Raw genomic sequence first — 21,262 nt, 5'->3', positions numbered from 1 at the left:
GTCCTCCCTTCTCAAGTGCCCTTCTCTTCAACTCATCCAGACCTTGACGGTGGCAGGGTGGGGATGGTCCCATTACCAAGGACACAGGTTAGCTGTCAAGGACAGTTACTAACCGTCCCCATTGATTGAACATGGAGCAGTATTGTGTTCCAGCACCAGACATTTGACAGACCCTGTGCAGGAGGTATTACTTGCCAGTTAGGTATTACTTCACCCCACACTGGACAGATGAGGAGACAGGTCAAATAGACCTCGAGCCACTTGCCTGAGAGCATTCAGCTAGTCAGTGGCAGAGCTGAGTGGGTCAGTCTTTATGCTCCATACACCTTCTACATTATACGTGACCATCATTCTCAAGGAAAGAGGCAGATGGAAACGCTCAGGGACTAAGAACTCCACGTCCGCTCACACCCAGAGACCTCTCTGGGCAGCACAGGGTGATTTTCCCAACCTCAGTGAGGAAGAAGCTTCAGCTCTTGGGCACGCCTGAGACCGTCTCAGGCACTCTGCTCTGCCTGAGGTGCTTCTCCTCATCGTATGTGGGACTCCTGAGATAGAGAAGGTGCCACCTTCTGGCTGGCAAGGCTGGCAAGCCTTTAGCTATTGCACTGAGCTTGGTGCACATGGCTTTGAAGTGGTGGCTGCTGGACAGACCAGGTGAAGCTACCACTTCTGTTTGTGACCCTGTGTTAACGGTGCTGGCGCCTCTGGGAGCTCCACAGCAACTGTCCTAGGGAGGAGAGATGCAAGTGTGATGTTTACCTTTCTAAGGAGGGGCAGGCAGAGCTGCCTGACTCCAGTGAGAACCAAGTGCTTAAAGCAGGGTGTCCCTGGCTTCTCTGACTTCTGCCTCCCTTGATGCTCACCACTTAGAGGGCTCTTTGCAAAGGACAGCCTCTGCCTGTTAGTTTTGGTGGGTGGTGGGAGACTGTCCTTCATGGTCCCCAGCAGTGCAACTGTTGGACAAATCTGGAACCAGGCAGGCATGCCAGGAGTGACAAGGGCTCGGCACCTGTGTCCTACACTGGTGGCACAATGCCCAGGCACAGACACCCCAGCCTCCTTGCCAGGTTGTGCGTTCCCACTTTCCTGTTGCTTTTTCTCCGGGTGCAGGAGAAATGCCCCCCTTTTACTACCGGATCTTTCTGATGCCCTGCCTCTAGTTCTGACTGAACAATGCCGATGCTCTTTCTACAGTCAGCTTGCAAAAGTTCTTGGTGGACTCAGGAGTGGAGTGGAGGCAGGCATTCTGCTCGGAAGGCCCCTCAGTAGCATGCCTTCCGGAAGCCTGTGCAATGCCTGTCTCTTCCTCTCCTCCTCCTCCCAAAATGCACTTTGGCATCTCAACTCCGGTTCACTCCAAATTAGGCAAAGGCCAAAAGACTCAAGGAAACAGGGACATGGCTGTGTTGCCACTGGCAACAACTTGATCCTACTTTTTTTCCAACCAGGAAGTTCAAGTGGCTCCTGACTATAGCTGTAGGGGCGAGTGCTGCTGAAGTTTGTGGATGAGACAGCAGGAGGAATCACTTGCTTGGCAGTATGTGATTCTCCCGAGGACTCTAAGTCCACCCTCCTAAGGGCACTTCTCATCTCCTGCAAATACGCTCACCCAAAACATGTCCATTGGTTGGGGTCCTTGGTGAAGCCAGCTGCCAAGGCAGAGCACTATAGGCACAGGCAGAGCCATGCTGACTCCCCCCACCACCCAGAAGCTCAATCCTGTGACTGTCCATGTCCCTTTGGACACATATACAAAGAGTGCCGGCTCGTGTCTCTTTCCTCCCTACCACCAGGAATGCAGTTCAGCAGGCATCTATCAGTCATGTAGTTCTAACCTGAAAAAGTGCAGCAGGGGACAGGTCAGGCAGCATTTTTCAAGAGATCTCTGGATAGAAACTTGGATCAATGGAATTCCAGGCCACAGAGAACCTTCTTACTTCCCTACAGACGCTTTCACATGTTGCTGTGATGCTTTTTGTCCCTCTGGGGCAGTGGCTGGGTGGTGCCCAGCCTTCTCCTCTATGGAGGAGCAGGTAGAGCTGCCTTACTCCAATGAGAACCAACTATATACAATGAGAGATTGCCAAGTTTCCCACAGGACTTGGCCTTGGGCCACGGAAGAAGGATTGTGGAATTTGTACCTGGGAGATGAAGCCTAAGGATGCTGCTGTTGGATTTAAAAGCATCTTCAAAGATGGTGGGCATTTCTGTCCTGCTCTGCTAGGGGTCCAGGAGAAGCAAGTTTTAGGATCCATACCTAAAGCCATTATTTGTACATGGCCTCTGGGACAACAGACTCATCTCAGTGTCATTTCTGGACCCCTCAGCTCCTTGTTTCTTAGGAAGAAAAAACTACGGATGCAAAAAATGGGCAGGAAAAATGGGGACACCAAAATGGGTGCCACTGACCAGGGAATGAGGGTGTGAGAACAGGAGTGGTGGGCAGGGACGACGCCACGGACAAACAGATCATTTCTTCTGGATTTTGAAGCACCTTCTGTACAGAACGATCCCAAAGAAGGTTAGAGAGTGCGGACGCCGGGTTCACTCACCCACTGCTGGAAGGAAGCCACCTCGGGGGTGAAATGCAGCGGCCATTCTGACTCTGCGCCAGCAGCACTAGGCAATTGTGTTTTTAGGAAGGGAAGCGAAGAATAACTTATCCAGCTGAAACCATGAAGACCTGAGGCTTTAGGGGAGCCCCTGACACACACACAGCTGCAGTGGGCATGCAAGCCATGGGCAGACGACATGTAGGTCTGCAGCATATGTTACACACGTAGCATACACTGAACACAGAGGCGTCTCTCAGGCAGGCAGCACATGTACTGTGTGTACAGCTGTGCACACGTTCATGTGCATGTTTATGCCACAGGCACTTACATAAGCTTCTCATGCAAGGTGCATAAGCAAACACGCGACTGGCTGTAGAGCTTTAACATCAGGCTCCGAAGATGCCAATCTTGGACAAACACTGCAAACTTAAAGCATGTACCTTAAGATACATATATAAAACCTGAATTCTCCCCAGGAAAAAGCCATCCATATCAGTGGAAATGACCTCTCCACTTCTGTTTCTGTCAGTATTGCAAGCAGTAGGCGTATGCACCCCGGGGCCCTGGTTTACTGGGATTTCAAAGCATCCCCTGCCACCTGTTCCTGACTCCTCTAACAACACCACCTGGTAGTACGTGGTTAAAAAAGAGAAGCCTTTGTGGATCCGGCAGATGGAGCAACTGGGTGTGGTGAGGCTGTATTGCTCAAGGTAGCTCCAGGCAGGCAGACAACTGAAAGGAGAGGGTTACTGGGACTGAGGCTTCTGCTGTGCCGAGTGCTACATCTGGAGGATTGGATTTCATGGTCCTATTATGGGGAGAACTATTCCTGATCTGAGTCTGGAGGCAGGAGGCGTCTTAGGGTCCTGCACCTCAGTAGGAGGCAAATGCTAGATCCTGACATTGTATGCAACATTTTCCTGACCGCTCTCTCCACCTTCCAGCACCACACAGCTACGAGCCCCACAGCTCCCACGACTTCCCAGGAAGTGCTTAGGGACCCTGGGAAATTGACCACAGGGCAGAAGCTGGCCTGCTGGACACCAGAGTCCCTCCATTCCCAGGGAAAGCAGAGAAACCAGCTCTCTGGGTCAACTTTAAAAATAAGCCAATAATAACAGCTACCACTTATTGAGCAGCTCATTGAGCTGGTCACTGTAATAAATAAATGTGCTTTGCAGACATTGTCATACACTATGAAATACCCACCTCCCTGTCTCAATTGCAAAATAAGTATAATGAGACCCACCTCACAGAATATTATTGGAAATTAAATAAGGTAATAAGAGCTAAGCATGGGCTGCAGATAACATCACAGTAATAAAACAACAATACAAAGAGCTAGGCTTGAGCACATATACTACAAAGACTATGCTAAGCACCTTGTGTATTTTTCACATGTAATCATTTATTCTTATCTCTCTTTTACAGATGAGGAAACTGAGGCTTAGCGGAGCTGCCCAGGTTACCCAGGTAAGTGGTACAGTGGGAGTAGAGTCAAAGTCCCTGTCAGGCCAAACTCCGCATGACTCAGACACCCATAGTACAACATGGTGAGCCCCTAAAAATGGCAGCCACCGCTGTCATGCCCTCATTTAGTGCCAACAGCCACTCCACGCACTAGGCTTCATTACACCCATCGGGCACGTGAGCGACTTGCCAGGGTCTCATTTCACTAGCAGGTGGAGAAATAGAATTCAACTGGGGCTGTCTCTCTCTAATTCAGCCCATTTCTCTACATTCTAGTGGGGAAAGGCACATTGTTCTCAGTGGGCAAAGCTTCAGCAGGGATGAGAATGCAGTTGGGGGAAATGTTGCTGCCAGGTTTTTGACAACATTTTACCCTGAGTGATTGGTAGTGCTCAGTCATACCTCATGTGGCTAGCTACTGACAGAATAAGGAGAGTCTGGATGGCTCAGGGCAGGCACACATGAGGGGTCAATTGGAGCCTCTCAAAATGCACTATGGCCTGGGCGAGATGCACCTCGCTGTACATTATCTGTGTGGTCCTGGGAGTATAGAAAGAAAGGGCACCATGTCACCAAAGCTGAGGGAAGCTGCTGAAGGGCAGGTCGGGGGCTCTGGTGGCCACCACCCTACCCGCACATCTTCCTATTGATTCTTCTTGTAAGGTCCCTAGAAACAACTCATGAAAGCTACGACTGAGAGCTCGCAAATGATGGGCTCTGCAGCTGTGTCATTACCAAGGAAACCACCATCAAGCTTATGGATGCTGGACAGTGACCACTCACAGACGCTAATGGTTCACTCCTTTGTATATTTAGAATTATGGATGCCCGGAACCTTTCAGTGTCATCCAGGAGAGAGAACGCATCCAAATTTCCTCACTGGTTTTGCTGCAGATTACAAGGTTGGGTTGAGTTTTTCATTGGCTGCTCCATCTCCATTTCCCAACTTAATTTGCTATGATGGAAAGGCCAGGCCCTCGATCCTTGCTTGACTTTTTCCATCCTAGTCTGTCTTTTTCCATTAGGCACGGGGGTTCAGACGCACCATGCTCTTGGTGCAAATGAGAAAGGCCAGGGGTCAGGGTGGAAAATGGTTCTCCAACCCCTGTGAAAAAGTATGGGTGTACCCTGGATCCCCATTCCTCTCTTCGCTACCTCTGATATCCAGACACCAATTATGCCTGACAGAGTTTTAAAGGACAGTCTGAGAGAATATGGTTACAATCTTTAGCTTTAAAAAATGCCTGATTAAAACTTTGCTGACTTTACCGGGGTCGCCATGTTTAATGAGAGGCCTCAAACAATTTGAAAGCAAAAGATGAGGAGAGGAAAAAAGCCATAAGCTATAATCACCATAATTATACAATTCCGTGATGAGTTGAAAGCAGCCCTAGTGAAGCCCAAGAGAGGGGAGAGAGTACCATTTGCACCCGGGTTGGTCCTCAGGACAGCTGGAAAGAATGTGACATGACAGCCCTTCCCTTCCTGAGTTGGGTTGAAGGTGAGTCCTCTAGGCAGAGCCCAGGAGGAGGGGCCCAAGGAGGGTAGTTCCTCTTTGATCTAAGGCCTATGGGGGCATGTTCTGCTCCTAGACAGGCTGAGACGTTTTTGGTGCCAGCTTGCCCACCTGAGATCTGCAACTGACGTCATCATTTCTTCTGCTTTTAACACAACACCTTTTCTGGGTGGGAATGATGACAAGCCAAGCTTTCTCCAATGCAGAGCCAGGGTGCCCCACATACGTGCCCGCCCCAGCTGTGTTCAGTTCTATTGCACTACAGCTGCTCAGCCTCCCTGTGCCAGCAGGCTCCTAGGTCCTCTGCTCTCTCAGCTCCCTTTACGCGTTCAGAGAGAGAGCCCTGTCACCCAGAGTCAGCTGCAGCAGCAGGATTGGCTTTGAACAGAACAAAACAAAAAACCCAAAAGGCGACGATGACATGCAAAGGGCAGTAATTCCACTCCTTGACAGTTTCCCTTGCTTTGACTGTGTCATCATCTGGCTTTTTCTCCCTGAAGGCAGAGTCTAATCTGACTCTTGGATTCCTCTCCTCAGTCTCAGCAAACTCCCTCCATAGGATCCAGTCTCTTTTCCCATGGCTTATTTATAAACCACAGAATAAAATGCCGTAGGATCCATTGAACAAATATGTAATGTATCAGAGGATTTCAGCTGGAAGAGATGATGAAACCCAATCAGAAGCCTCCTTTACAATGTCCTTGGCCATTCAGCTTCTGCGGGTTTCCAGGGAGCTCACTATCTCTTGAGGTGACATATGCCACTGTTGGGTAGTTGCTACTGTCAGAATATGCTTCAGTAGAGTGACCCTCCCTATGTCTTTTCCCCATTTGTTGAGCTTTGTCTGAAAAATCAAGAAATGTCCACTCACTCTGGACTGCTGGGGTGGCTACACACTCCCAACTCTGTCTACCATTTCATCCGTTGGGGAGCCATCAAATACCCAAGGGTCTTTCTCTCATTGGCCTTTGGGCAACATCACTAAACTGAAAATCCCACTGCTCTGAGCTCTTCTCAGCTCCCTGCAGTGTCCCATTTAGCATTCTGCTTCATAGCAATGTCTTACAGATTGTTCTTTCGTATGGATTTGTATCCTGTCCTCCGTCCAGAATGCCATGCTTCCCAAACTCAATTTCAACCAAAGATACTCATTTGCTGCTTTAAAAAAGGGAAGACTCTGAGGTGTTTTTGTTTTCTTTTTTTTTTTCACCAGGAGCTCATTTTGGGGGAAACGCATGGTGGTCTTATTTCTCAGCCTTCGAAGTCCTTAGGCCTTTGAGCGGTCTGACGTTTAACTCTCCTGTTTGGACACAGGCAGAGTTGGGTCTCTTCACCCTGACCTTGACTTTGGCAGCTTTGTCTCCTCCCTAGGTTCCTTCTGTTCCAAAGTCTGACTAATGAACGGTTGGAGGTTTCTCTCTCCTGCCCCTTGGATGGTGGTGCTGCTTCTCTGATAGGACTGAGGGGGATTCCATCCTTTGCAGAAGTGGGCGTTCTGTCCCCTGAGTGGACTGCACTTCCCGCTGTCCATCCTGCTGAGGGCTCCACAGTCACCTTCACTCTGTCTCCTCACTGGACAGATGGGAGCCCATGGCTTTCCTGTGTGGCTGCCTGGGGACAGGTGCCAGCAGTCTGACTGGACAAGTGACAAGGAACAGGCTGAAATCCCACAACGCCATCAGCCACTTCTAAAGTGAGAGCTCCTTCTAGAAGGACGTCTTTCCTCAGTGGGGGTTGGGGAGTGGGAGGAAGGCTCTGTTATGGCAAAGGGCTGCAGGTCACCTCCCGAAATAGATTCCTGCCTGGCGCACACACACGCACAGTTTGCCTCCAGCCTGCCTTGCGGAGACTGGCAGGGGATGCGATTTGGATCTGAATCAGTGGCTGTAAACACACAGCTGTGCCTTTCTGCCTCAGAGGACTTTGATTTTCTCTTGACTGCTTGGCACACTGGGGTCTGGGGAAGGCAGCAGAGGGCCTGGGTGGGGGGAGAGGAAGGGCCGGTGAGAGGAGGCAGGGAGAAGCTCTGCAGAGACATGCTCGCCCTGTGTGTCCCCACATGTGGGAGGCTGAGTCACTGCTGCTTTTTTTCTCTGAGTGGCACTCCATGGGGAGGGTGTTTTTATCTGCTTTTGGTTGACAGGTTGAACCACAAGCTGCAACAACTGGGGAGGGGGTTTAGTCCTCCTTCCAAAAGAGTGGCAGGGTTTAGGGCTGAGTTTCTCAAAAATGACAACGTCTGACCCTCCCAAGTTTTGGGCAGACGCACCATCCCCACCATCGAGAATCACTTCATCACTTATTCTTCCCCATATCCCAATAGCCAAACTGATTCTGTTGTCTTACATTTTACAGTTTTTTAATAAAAAATAGATATTTTCATTTGTGAGCTACAAAATTATAACATTAAATATGCTTTTTCAAACTTCACCTGGAGCCAAGACAGTGTGAGAAGGATAGAGATCAGAGGAGACTTAATCTACCACTGACTAACCAGGATGATTACACAGACTCTCTAACGTCGTTTTGCCCAGCTCTAAGAGAGGACAGTGGCAAACTGGCCCAGAATTCTTCAGGGAACTAGAAAGTCTGGTGGCAAGTGAGCAGCAGAGGGATGCTGAGGTCCCCAAATGCTCACATTTCATTCCTTCCCATGGGATGTGGCAGCACCCAAAGTGGAGCCCACTCTTCTGCCCAGCTGACCTCACCCCCACCTCCCAATGCACACCAGGCTGGGTGGCCAACCCAAAAAGACAGGGGCTGCAGAACTGGCAAAGTTGCCCTCCAGGTGTGAGAGGGGACCCTGAGTAATGGAGGGAGCGAGCCTGTGGCTCAGACAGCCTGTGGCACCCTTAGTTCTGGCACTTTATCCTCAAATCCTTGTGGAAGGATTTTAAATACAAACCCAACCCAGTTCTATCCATGGCTTATTTCCTGGCATCAAAGGCTGGCAGTTACTTTCCTGGGCAGGAAAGTATCTCCTCTCTCATTCTGAGGGATGATTAAAACAGCTCAGAAATCTCCGGACAGAGAGAAGCACAGGCCTGTAGACACTACCAGCTGAAACAATCCATAGAGATGACGTAGTCCAAGCCATTGAACAAGGAGAAAACCAGCACTCAGAGAGGGCTAGTGAGTGCCTTCCGTCACACAGCTAGTAAGCCGAGGCTGGAAGCAGGAGCCATTCAAATGGGGGCTGCTGAGGAGCTTCACAGAGTCCCAGAAGTCCTTGCTATCACACAGAGGCAGATTTCCATGCTTTCCCTTCCAGATACTGCTATGGAAGTCCATCCCCCTCTCCAGGCAGACCAGGGTTTCACTACCACTAGCTCTCAGGGCTCTGAGATGGGAGAGGCTGGCAGTCTAGTCTGTGACCCAGTGGTCCCAAAGGAGCCTAAGGACTATTTGCAATCAGCACCAACCCTGTGTAAAGATTTTTAGCCAATCGTCCCTTGCTGGAGGTCCAAAAGTATTTTTTCAACTGAAGTCAAAACCCTCTGGGGGTTCTGCAGGGCCTAGGTATTTAAGAACTCATCCCATCAGCATGCATGGCTGAGGGGGAGGGGAAAACAACCTCCTCCATGAAGGAGCTGCTCATGCCAGGTTTGCTGAGTGACCTGGTTATCTGCCCTCAGCCTCACCTGCCAGGCGCCTCAGCAGTCACTTCCGATTCAGCATGTGGGGGTTTCTTCCTGCAGAGTTGCCTGGAAGGAGGCAGGGGAGTGGGTGAGCTGCTGACTTTTTAGCTCTCATTAGCTTTTGGCTGGAGAGGGAGGAATAGGAGAGGGTGGGTGACAGCTGGCTCCCAGAGCTTCCTGGTCTCCATGTGACTTTCCTGCTGCACTCCTTGGCAGGCAGGACGGACGTCTACGCCTGTGGCTGAGATGCCACTCGGCACATATCAGGGCCCCCCTCAACCCTGGGCCCTTGCTGTCTTTATTCTAAGGAGCATCTTGACAAAGCTCAGCTGTGATGTTCTCTTAGGAGGGAATGAACACACCTGGCCCTTGTTCTGGTCCTCATCTCGGCTCCCCTCTGTGGCCTCCTGTGCGTGTTTAGGCACCAGCAACTCCATTGTCCATTTTTGGAGCCCAAGGCTACAGCTGATAGGCTCTCAAGAGGGCAATGGAGGCTTCAACTCAGCTCCCAGGTGACGGTGTGCAGCAAGGCTAATGCCAGCATCAGGTGGGGCTGCCACTTCTCCTAATATAAGTGCCACCACTTGGTGGAACTGTACACAGGAGCAGGGGACTTTCTATAGCTTCTCCTTCCCAGGTTAGAGTTTTCACTGGATGACTTTGGCCACCACCTAAAAGGGACAATCTAATTGCTGCTGTTGAGCCTTGGTTAAAGGGCCTTTGCTTCCTCTTGCCCTCCTCCCATTCATCCCCTTGGTCCTCTATGTCAGAGTCAGCCCCTGGAGAGGCCTCCCCACTTTGTGGTAGACCCTGAAGGAATGAGCGTGCCTAAGAGAGAGAGTGGGAGGATGAGCCCTGTAGCTCTCTAGCTACTCTCATACCCTCATCTGTCAACCACAAAACTGGAAAGATGGTGGGGAATGGCAGGCTGGTCGGCACTGAGCAGTAGGAAGCGGTCTTTAGTTTGAGAACCCTCCTCCTCCCCCAGTTAGTAATGCCTACGACTTCCCACCAAAGAACCTGAAGAAGAGATGGCAGGTGATGCAAAGGCAACCCACAATGATATGCCAGATGTTTCCTACTGTGGCTTTCCTGTTTTACAGCCACCCTGAAAGGAAGCTTCCCAGGGGGCAGGACTAGGGAGAGATAGGCTCCATTCATTTGACCTGAGGCCACATCTGCCCCCACCACTCTTGAGAAGCTTCTATATGTTACAGCTCTTCCTGAGACTGATGCCCCTCGGACCAGGGCCACCGTGTACACTGGTGTGAGTCACTCACTGCACCTGGGAAGCTGAGGGTCAAAGAGCTGAAATCCAGCCTGTGCTTTGCTTGGCCAGCTGGGCATCTGGGGAGCGGGGCCCATCAGAGGGAGTCCTGTTTTCTGTTTTGAATAAAGGTGTAATATGGGCTAGTTGCACCGTGCCATGGACTTTCAGTTATGTTTGGTTCTCAACCTAGGCCTTCCCTGTCAAATAAGCAGGGGGGCTTCATGCAGTCTTCGTGGCTCCAACCCGTCAAACTCTCCAATGCTTGACACAGCATATCTCTAGACATTTTCCTTGTACATTCAAGTTCTGGGTGACTCAGGATGAAACTTCCATTGGAAGGAGAAGCTCACACAGGACGGCCTCTGATGGGGGTTGCAAGGCCTAGCAGCTCCCCTGAGCTGCATTGCACTATTCCCCGGGATCTCATGTAAAAGGGGGCAGGACACACCTGAGACTTGGAAAGAACAATCTGCCTTCTCAAAATGTTTCTCCTTTACCAAGAAAGAAAGGACATAGGCATGGGAGAAATTCTGGATTCAGATTCGGTCTTGATAAGAAGCTAGCTGACTGAGCTAACCAACCACCAGATCAATGTTTCTTGCCACCAATTAGTTCTACATGGAGTTTGCCTCACATCCTTGATCCATGAGCTGCCCAGCTTCACTCCTTCATTTTTCCATTATTAGCCCCATGACATAGATGGTCTTTTTACACACACTTCCCAGTACCATGAGAACACTATTGAACTAGCCCTTCATTGAGCTTTATAGTTCACAGTTTGTAGCAGATGAAATATTCATGTAGACTTGCTTCTATAGAAATCAAGCACTTTATGTATATTACATCTAGAAGATGGCTATCAAATTGTAAGACATATTGGTTGGTTGGCTAATTCGTTTGATTCGAACCCTGGGCTGTTGAGACCAAGTTTTTGGGTTTCAGCCTCAAACAACCCTGAGAGTTTCCATTGTTCTACAACCACGTGCCATTCCCTCAAACTTAGCCACATCTTGGGCGGATGTGGTGTTATTCCAAGAGCACAGGAATATGGATGGGTCAGTGCAAATGCATCTCCACTCCCACCACGGGAACTAAAAGATCAGAATGCACCAGTTTTCAAAAAGAATAGCAGGGAGTTTAGGTTTTCTTTCTTTCTTTCTTTTTTTTTTTTTTTTAAGTTTGGGCCTTTTATCACATAGATGCCAAAAATCTCAGGAGCCTGGGAAATTTTTCTCCTTCAGCTGGCCCTGAAAACATCTCTGGAAGTGCTCCCATATGCACATTTCAGATGCTGGGAAGGTGTCTGGTGCTTTTTGGTTCCAAACACTATTAACAATCTTTGGAGAACCACTGAACCAACACCACTTCTGGGATGAAGGGACATCAATAAATACTCTTTACAAAGCTTTGTTGAGATCATTTTTGCCTTTCCTGATACCCACACCTCATGTAGCAGCTTGGAGATGTTTGGATGTCTCTTCTGAATACCAGTCTTCCTCTCTCACACCCTCAGCCCACGTGGTCCACCTGAAGGGCTTCCATGGGGCTATGAGAGTTTTGCTTTCCGAGTTTACACCGACAGTCCAAGCTGCCTCACAGTACACTCTGGGCTTGTCAACAAAATCCCTGAACATTTTCCACCTATTGCATCCAGGCCTCAGAAGGGACAGAGAGGAATGGGTTTCCTTCACTCTCTAGCAGGCCATCATGGGTGGAGGGCCTCCCATAGGCTTTGCCTATGACTAGGGTTTCCAGGTGGGAATTCCTGCCCGTTCTCAGGATTTTTTTTCAATTTCCCTTTCCTGAATCCTGAGATATAAACTGTTTTCTCTTCTTCACGATGAATCGTTTCCACAAAGTGACGGCCGATACTACCAACCACCTGGATTCAAGGAGCCAATTTTCTCAATTTCCCGACCTACTTTTCTTGGGATTCAGGAATGGGAAAGCCAAAAAAAATTCCTGAGAATGGGTGGGAATTCCCACCTGGTAACCCTATCTGTGACAGCCTGTGGAAACTTCTTGGTGTGCGAAGCCACATGGCCATGGCAAACCAGCCATGAAGACGGACAGGGGACCAGCAGGCCTTTCATTCTGCAAGTTCTGATTTCTCATGAGGAAAAACTGGAAGAGGGAAAACCAGAGAAGAGGAGGGATGAGCACCCATATTTTAATTGTCACCTACTAGGGCTACTGTGATGTTTACATCTAGCAAATTCAAAATAATGTTTAAATTCAATTAAAATGCATCTAGCTACGACAGGTAAATAACTAGGTTGCTTTCAACCCAGAATTGATAGATCTTTATGTTCAAAGGATGAAATAAAGATAATAATCACACAGTAGTGAAGTTTTACAAGTATTTCCCTCCTCAACTGAGAGGGGAATAAGGCAAGTCAACATCAGTGGGTTTCCAGCCTTTGGGAAGAGAAGTGTGGCCATTTCCATTTGTGGGATTCCCTACTCTGCCATGTAGGTTCCCTGTGGTTTGATGTGAACAGTGCAGGCTGGGTCCCGTGAACTTATCAGCTTGTTTTTGACAGTAAGTGAATGAGTGGGATTACTTGTTGTTCAAATCTTTCAGAGGATCTGTGCTGTTCTGTAGACCACAGTACAGAATCTCCTCCGTGCACCATGGGGAAGACCTGCTTATGTAGTACTCTCACCTGTTACCACGGGGTCTCCTGTGTGCCACTGTGCTGGGCTCTTCCCCATCTAAGCTGGGTGTGCGTGGGGTAAGGCCACTTCCTACAAGGACAGTGAACCTCTAGCCCAGGGGCGTCCAAACTGCGGCCCGAGGGCCAACTGCAGCTCGCAATCCATTGTTAATTGGCCCGCAGCAAATTCCAAAAATATATTTAGTTTACTTAAATAAACCAGGTGAGGCAATACGTACTTCACCTCGAGTGAGTGGCCCGGCTGTTTGTGTATTTTACCACATATGGCCCTTGGTGAAAAACCGTTGAAATATGTTTGGACACCCCTGCTCTACCCCATCTTTACTCCCTCTGTCAGAAGGAAGGCCTGGGCAGCTTGTCAAGGCCCTGTCCCTGGGTACACATAGATAGTGCAGGGACTTGCTTCTCCCCCTGCCGCGTGGCTACTGCCCTCTTGTCCCCGTCACACTATGCAAATGAGGCTGATGAGGGGCAGTAAAGGATGAACTCATGCAGAGGCCACTAACACATCCCAGCTAGACCACGTCGCCAGAACTCATGCAGCACGGCCACCTCTTGCACACACAAAAGCCACCTACACAGCAACATCAGCTCACGACCCGCTCCCGCATGGCTGCCCGAGTTCACAGAAGGAAATTTGGATTTTTTTTTTTTTAGATGAGCTACGGTTCTGAGCCAATTTATTTCATGGTACAGTTCAATGGATGGCCTTCTCCCTGGGCTGCTGCAGAAGATGCACAAATCATGCAGCCCGGAGGGTGGCGGGGTCCTTCTTCCTCAGAGCCCTGAACAGAAGGTCAAATGCGAGGCCCTGAGGCTGGGCAGTCGTGTGTGCACCTTCTGCAGAGGGAGCTGCTTGGTCTTTTGCAAATCCATCCCTAGAAGTGAAGCTGCAGACACTTGCAAAAGAAAACGGTTGTGTCGAGGGGGAAAGCACTGGACTCCCTCCCACCCCAGAGGAAATGACAACAAAAAAAGAATTGAGAAAAGAAAAACAAAAGAAACGTGAGGGAAAAAACCAGCTGAACTTACCACACTGCGAGTGAACTTTTCTAAGGAAGTTCTACGACCTTGCTCACTTTCTGGCTTTAGGGGGGGAAAAAAAGGTAGGGAATAAAATACAGAAAGAAAAAAAATCTTCAGCTTACACGTGGTTTCCAAACAGCACAGCGGCAGCGTATAAACGAAAACAAAAGCAAAACAGGGCGAAAAAACGGGAAAAGAGAAGCAGCCAGCACGCTGTATGCGAGAGCCAGTGGGAGAGACAGAAAACAGAAGCCCACAGGAAATGGTGTGGCCTCCTTGGAGCAGTGAGCAGAGAGGGGTGTGTGTTTCTCAAGGGGATGGTAATTGAGCTTTAGGGCTCAGAGTAGGAGCAGCTGCAGTCTGTGTGGCCCACGCTCAGCAGTGGGAGCTGCCTGCTCACTGCACAGACGGGCCCACCTTGTGCAGGAGTCCCTGGTGATTGTGTCCCTGCGGCCACAGGCAGCCATCTGGGAGTCCCAAGGGCCGGCACAGAACAGACTAGCTCTGAGGGCCCACAGGGTGTGTGTGGGATGCTGATGAGATGTCAGAAAGTGGCTGGGGTTAGGACTTTCTTGAGATTTTCCTGCCCAGAAGCATCTAGAAAGTTTGCTAACTTCAGCGACTCCCTCATGGCCCCCAAAATGGCTCTCATTCTGTGTCCTTAGAGTAAAGAGGGTCTACCCATGTCCTTTGCAAAGGGTCTTAGGCTTCAGAAGGAGTGTTCTGGAAAGAAAACGTTCTCTCAGTACCCAGGCAGGTGATCCTTTCCAAGGTTTACTCACGGCAGGAACCTTCTGGGGAACCCTTTGCTGAGGGCCTACCCCCCCACCCCCATGGACAAGAGGAGGCAAAGCCCTTAGACTCTCCCTAGGGCCCCTCTCTCCCTACTACCAGAGGAAGAAAGAGTGTAGTGTGCATCTGACACTGTCCCCAAGCTTCCTGCTTGTTTGAGGGGCTTGGGGAGAGAATGACACTCCAAATACCTGCTAGTTTATCCTAGAGCCCTGTTCCAGGGCCATGAGCCTAAGACTGGGAAATTTGGAGAGAACACACATTCGTGTGGACACACACACACACACACACACACACACACACACACCACGCACACACACACAGCAAATAATGGAAATTAGGAAGCTGAAGAAGCAGCCAGGTTTCTGTGGGTCTGCAGGATGTGCTAGAAGCAGAGGGGGCAGGCAAAAGGCAGCCATCTGTCCATGTAGACAGGTCACAAAGTGGCAGTCATGCCCCCATTCCCTCAGCTAGCTGCCCAAAGACAGCTAGGACACTGCAGAAAGAAAACACAACATCAACGACAAAGCACTGCAGAACCAGGCTGGTCGTTCTCCTTGCACAAGGATCCACGCTTGGCCCTGGGTACCATACCGAGTTTCTACTCTGGGGACAGCAGAACTCAGCGTCAATACAATGGGCAGCCAGGTGCCATACATTTGGCTCAAATCAGGCTGGTCCCAGGCCCTGCAGCTAGCATTCTGTGCCTATCATTTCTGTGCTCTGGCTACGGAGGTGATGCTCAAAGAGAGTAGCCATCGGTCTGACTCATTCGGGTTCCTCTGCCTTGCACGGGTTCTCTGAGCTGCCCTGGAAAATCTCTGTCACTGGTACTTAATTGTCCTGGGGGAGTCATCAAAACCCAGCTCACTTGTCCCTTGAGAACCTGGTACATTGAAGTGACTAAACCTTATCTTTGGGAATATTAGGATAGAAGGTGAATCAGGGATGAAGGCTCAGAAGGTTGTGTCTCCAGGCACATCAGGGGCCTTTCTCAGCAGAAAAGGAAGGCCCACTCATATTCTGTTGCTTAGCAGAAGGGTGTGACTCTCACATACCTTTTATGGCCTGGCCATTTCTATTACATTCTAAGCCCATCCTTGAAATCAGAAGATACTCTAGGCCTACCTGAAAGTGCCGAGTTACAAATCCAGTCCACACCTGGAGACTCTCAGGGAGAAATGGAAGAAAAAGTAGGTTGTATCACTGTTCATGGAAACAATTAACCCCTGGATATTGAAAGGGTGTTGGCATTTGCAAGGGCTTTCTGCCTTAAGAATGTCCCTTAATTTGAGGGCTAGGAGGACAATTCCAATGAATTTCATTTGCAGCATTTCACAGGAAGGCCGAGCATCCCCTCCTCACTCAAATGACCTCCTCTGAGAAGGTGTCCTCTTATGGGGAGATCTGCAGGCACAGGGACGTCAGCCCTGCTCCTGAGCTGGGCTGCGTCTTCCCTTTGTGCTCAACCCCACAAGGAGGCTGAACAGCCTCTGGCTTCTTCTGGGTGTACAGACAGGTTCAGATGTTTAGGCTGCTAGAGCCTAAGAATTTTCCCAAACTGTAACCAGTTCAGGGTCTTGAGCCACAAGAAATAAGAAACACTTACTTTGATCTTTCCCCAAGCTTTGGGCTGGAGACACCATAAGTCTCCATAAACTTTCTTTAAAAAAATGGGCAGCAGAGACCTTTGTGGGGGTATCAGCCCCCACCCCCAGCCCCCACTCAGAGCCCCTCCACCTACATCCTCCTGCAAGGCAGGTGGCAAGAGGCCAAGCTTCACATTTTCCATCACAGTAGTGACACCTGACGGAAGGTGGGTTTCTGACAATCTGGGGTTTCCACAAGTCCTTTACTCTTTCTCAGACTGTGAGGGATGTCCTCAGGGCTGTGTAAGGGCGGGGAGGGCAGGATATAAATGCTCTTCTAGACTCTGCACTTATGTGGTACCAACCAGATCTGCAGACCTGCACATGAGGTGGACAGTACACACAGAGAGAAGGACTGTGTGGTTGGGAGAGGCAGCCTGACAGAGAGCTGGTGGACGGATATCCACAGGATGAGGGCCGGGGCTGGAAGGCTGAGGGAAGAAGAAAGGATGCAGATGCACAGGTTCCTAAGTGGCACGGCACGGAAGTCATGGAATTTGGTGCAAGGAGAGACACACTTAACCACACATGGGCCTCAGATCAGAGCTGAAAAGTGCACAGGGTTTGCAGGCATCCTGGAATTGTGAGCCATCTCTCCTGCCTCCCCTTTCCCAGACCCCAGACCCCGCCCAGCTCTTCCTTCCCTCCTCCCAGAAACCCAGCTGAGTTTATCCCTGCTCCAGTCACCCCTTACCATCTGCATGCTGAGGGTCTGTGGGCCCCAAAATCCAGACACCAAGGGCTGCAGGGAGCCATGACTTAATTCCAAGTGGAGGAAGAAGAAGGAGCTAGGTAGGATGCAGTCACTTCTTGGTTAAATGGAAACACAAACACCGTGGGGCGGGTTGGAGAGAGATGGGGGTGTCAGGAGGGAACAAGCCCAGGAATAACTTTAGGTGCCAGATCGCCCCCTTGAGAGGGCCACCCCAATCTTTGCCTCATACTCATCTCTGAGCTGGACAGGGAGAAACATTCTGTGGGAAGGGGCCTGGACTTGGCTATGAGGGGCTCTCTCTGGTTTCCTGAGGAATTCAGTGGTGTCTCCATCAGCCCTGTACTTCTGGGCTGAGCCACTGTGGCCTTAGTATTTGGTCACACCCCCGTTGTGGGCAGCACACACAGATGGAGGTAATGCGCACATGGAAAGAGGTTGCTACAAGGGTTGCTGCACCCTTGACCTTGGGAGTAGGCTGGGGTGACAATCCTAATTGTCTTCAATTGGAGTGGGAGCAGATAGAGAAGGGAAAGAAGAGAAAGCAAATAAAACCCAAGGGATGATATTCTCATTTCACACCAGCAGCAAGCAGCAGGCAAGGGTCAACAGTGCTAAGAGGCATGCCTGCCCTTCCCAAAGGTACCTTCTTCTTGGCCAGTAGCAAGTCCTGGTAAGCATTTGACCGGAGGAAGCGGGCATAGCTGTCACTCTTCATCAACTTGTAGATGTGCTCCTGGGAAGGAAGAAGGCAGAAGACATAGAAAAGAACTGTCAGCCAATGCTACAGTTAGGGTGGGAATCACCACCGGACCAGCCACCATTTTAGGGAAGAAACAAAGGAACTCAGGTATGCTCGTGTGTACCTAGAAAAACATGCAACATGTTTGTTTTGTTTTGTTTTTTTCCCCACTCAAAAGTACATATTTTCTCTCTTAGAATAAAAGATCTTTGAGGATCGGGTCTCATCCAAACTTGATGCCATGTTAGGAAGCAGTATTGCTTACTAATTAAAACCACAAGCAAAGCAATAAGAAGGGACAAACTACTGATGCACCCAACCACTTGGATGAATCTCAAGGGAATTAGATGAGTGAAAAAGCCCCAGAAGGTGACGTTCTGTATGAGTCCATTGATACAACATTCTTGAAGTGACAAATTATAGAACTAGACAACAGATCAGTGGATGCCAGAGGTTAGGGATAAGGGAGGGGAGGGGAGGAAGGTGGGGGTAAAAAGACAACAGGAAGGATTGTTGTGGTAATGGAACAGCTCTGTATCGTGACACATCATACACAAGTGACACAGTTGTATAGAACTAAACACACACATATACGTACAAGTACAAGTGGGACATGTGATCAACTCAGTGGATGTAGCAATGGCAATACCTCGGCTATGAAGTTGTGCTATATAGTGTTGCAGATGTTCCCGTTAGGGGAAACTGCATGAATGGTATCGCTCTGTATTATTTCTTACAACTGCACGTGACTCTAGAAGTATCTCAAAACCAAAAAGTTTAATTTAAAAAACTCCACAGGCAACAATACAGTTGGGTCAGTTGTACATGTCGGGGCCATCATCTCATCCTGGACCGGTGTCCTTGGAACCAGATCATGGGGTATGTGGGCAAATATGCCAGGCCTGAGGCTTACACCTGGGAGGGCAGATGCTGTGACATGGTGCCCTCTCTTCTCCTGGGCTCCTAGAGCATTTACATTCTGGCCTTGGCAACAAATTTCACCCTTGACTTCCAGCTAATTCCTAGAGCTTACTGGTCCCTTCCTCACAGATCTATCCTCACTAAGGGCAGGGAAAGCGTGGTTCATTAAGACAGGGAGATTGTCGATTGGAAAAGGGTTAATTATTAGTTGAAATGGAATGTAGCTCAGCTGCCCAGGAAAGCCTGGCTGTCCCAAGAGAGGACTTGTGAGGAGGGAGGGTGGGACTGTCAGGCAGAGGCCAGCCTGGTATGGAAGCTTCTTCTCTGATGTACACTCATTGCTCAAACCATGAAGTTGGACAAGAGCCCCAGTGACTATGGGAATGGAGAGCTGGTCAGTGAGGAGACGGTGCTCAGCTGAGAGGCTAGACTGGTCATTAAGGACCTCTTCCTCGGGTACGGAGACAAGGGGAGCCACATTTTAGAGATACCTGACCAGACTGCTGGTACATCCCAGAGGAAGCTGGAACAATGGCAAGGACTTGCTGAGACCCTCTCTTTACCCAGCACAAAAGAAAGTGAAAACAGGGGCCGCCGGATGGCTCAGTTGGTTAGAGCGTGAGCTCTTAACAACAAGGTTGCTGGTTCAATTCCCACATGGGATGGTGGGCTGTGCCCCCTGCAACTAAAGATTGAAAACGGTGATTGAAAATGGCGACTGGACTTGGAGCTGAGCTGTGCCCTCCACGGCTAGATTGAAGGACAACAACTTGGCGCTGATGGGCCCTGGAGAAACACATTGTTCCCTAATAGTCCCCAATTAAAAAAAAAAAAAAAAATTAAGAGAAAAAGAAAGTGAAAGCAGAAAGCAAGAAGCACCTTGGCCACATGTGGATCCCTCTCCACTCAACTTCAGTTGGACCACAGTTGGACCTGTTTGGGCATCAGCTTCATTCTTCCTCAGATGGACCCATATGTACAAAAGTAGGGTGCAGTGGGCCCACTGCAAGGAACCAAGTGAAATCAGTGGCTTGGATCTGAGCTTACTTTGATAGCCCAGATATCTTCTGATTTAATACATTTAGCGAGAACATGCCTCACTAAGTGTTTCTGTGCAAATTTCAGACAAATATCCAGCCCAGTCTATCTTAAGTTCCTTTAAATTCCTTGAGGAAACAGTATGTTTTCATCTCTTATGTATGCATAGCATCTAGCACAAGGTCAAATGTTAGTGGGATTTCCATTGTTGTTTGGTTCACTGAAATGCTTGTCTGAATTTAACGTTCAGCAAGTTTGCAGGCTGGATACTTGTTTTCGGTTTATGATGGGATCCCTTCCTGCTCTCTGTATGGGAGGAGAGTGGGGATCACACTGAGCTCTGAGGAAGTCCACAGGTGAGCGTCTCGGCTCATTCCTAATGGCCTCAGAGCCCAGACTGAAGGACATCATGGTCTTCCTCTGCATTTGTTGTCTCTTTAAATTGTTCTAACATGTAAGTCTGAGGTACAAATGTTAACCGAGAGTAAAAACGATGGTCTTCTTATCTCAGGCATCACTTCTGTCTGGCTGATAGAGCCAGGTGCCTCCTGAGTCATCTCAACAGGGCTGTCACTCATGCCTGTACCCTCTCTACACCCCGGTCCGAGGCAAGCAGTCCCTGCTTCTTGTTCTGACTACTCAGAGAAATCGAAATCCTTAGGTATGTCTCACAAAATACCCTCTGTTGCCCCCAAAGGAATAAAGAAGTCTCTTCTAGCCCAGCCCTTCTGGCCTTGGCAACAAACTTCACCCCAGATCCAGCGAATTTCTCCAGCGTCATCGTGGGCAGGAAAAGCCCAGTTCATTAAAAGAAAGAACTTATCAATTAAAAAAGAGCAGAATCAAGCAGATGCCTAAACATTTAATCACAAAAATATTCAGCAGTTATTCATTGGGCATCTAGTAGTTGCCAGGCCCGGTGCCAGGCACTGAGATTACAGCCTGAGCAGACAGGTAAGTCCTGCTGTCATGAAGTTTAGATTCTATTAGGCAAGATGGATGCTCAAAGGTCTTAGACTACTACCATCGAAGCCGTCTCAGACCCAAGCCACTATTTCATTTCATTTTGCTCCTTGCATTGGGCCTATTCCCATTAGTAGGGTTGTGCTCTGCTTTTGCAAATATGAGAGGAGGGGGCAATCTGAACTAAGGACTACAAAGAAGTAGAGAGTGCTATGAGTGGGTGCAAATGGGAAGACGTAGTCTGCCAGAGGTGGGGAACGGCTGTCTATCAAACAGAACGGTCCTCATC

The 21,262-nt window shown here is 49.4% G+C and overlaps 1 protein-coding gene and 1 long non-coding RNA gene across 11 annotated transcripts in view; one reads left to right on the top strand and one right to left on the bottom strand.

The window, feature by feature from the left end:
• The window catches only part of LOC141570533 (uncharacterized), a 55,930-nt gene extending 50,968 nt beyond the window's left edge, over positions 1 to 4,962 (top strand). For all 3 annotated transcript variants that reach the window (XR_016020900.1, XR_012494619.2, XR_016020899.1), the window contains 2 exons: positions 3,990 to 4,031; positions 4,845 to 4,962. This is a non-coding gene — a long non-coding RNA (uncharacterized LOC141570533). The remainder of the gene's footprint in view (positions 1 to 3,989; positions 4,032 to 4,844) is intronic.
• RGS6 (regulator of G protein signaling 6) overlaps positions 1 to 21,262 on the bottom strand; it is a 466,453-nt gene that overhangs the window by 10,056 nt on the left and 435,135 nt on the right. For 2 of the 8 annotated variants that reach the window (XM_019733349.3, XM_074327257.2), the window contains exons 16-18: positions 17,956 to 18,045; positions 14,163 to 14,216; positions 2,556 to 2,622 (exon numbers count right to left, since the gene is read on the bottom strand). In XM_019733349.3, the coding sequence (XP_019588908.1) occupies positions 2,556 to 2,622; positions 14,163 to 14,216; positions 17,956 to 18,045 (211 nt within the window). The other 6 variants (XM_019733354.3, XM_074327259.2, XM_019733352.3 and 3 more) reach the window with 6 other exon arrangements.

Source organism: Rhinolophus sinicus, chromosome 3, assembly GCF_057876585.1.
Source record: "Rhinolophus sinicus isolate RSI-liver-muscle chromosome 3, RSI-T2T, whole genome shotgun sequence".
Classification (NCBI taxonomy): domain Eukaryota; kingdom Metazoa; phylum Chordata; class Mammalia; order Chiroptera; family Rhinolophidae; genus Rhinolophus; species Rhinolophus sinicus.
The sequence above is the reverse complement of the archived record's forward strand: the minus strand, read 5'-3'. Positions and strand labels throughout refer to the sequence as shown.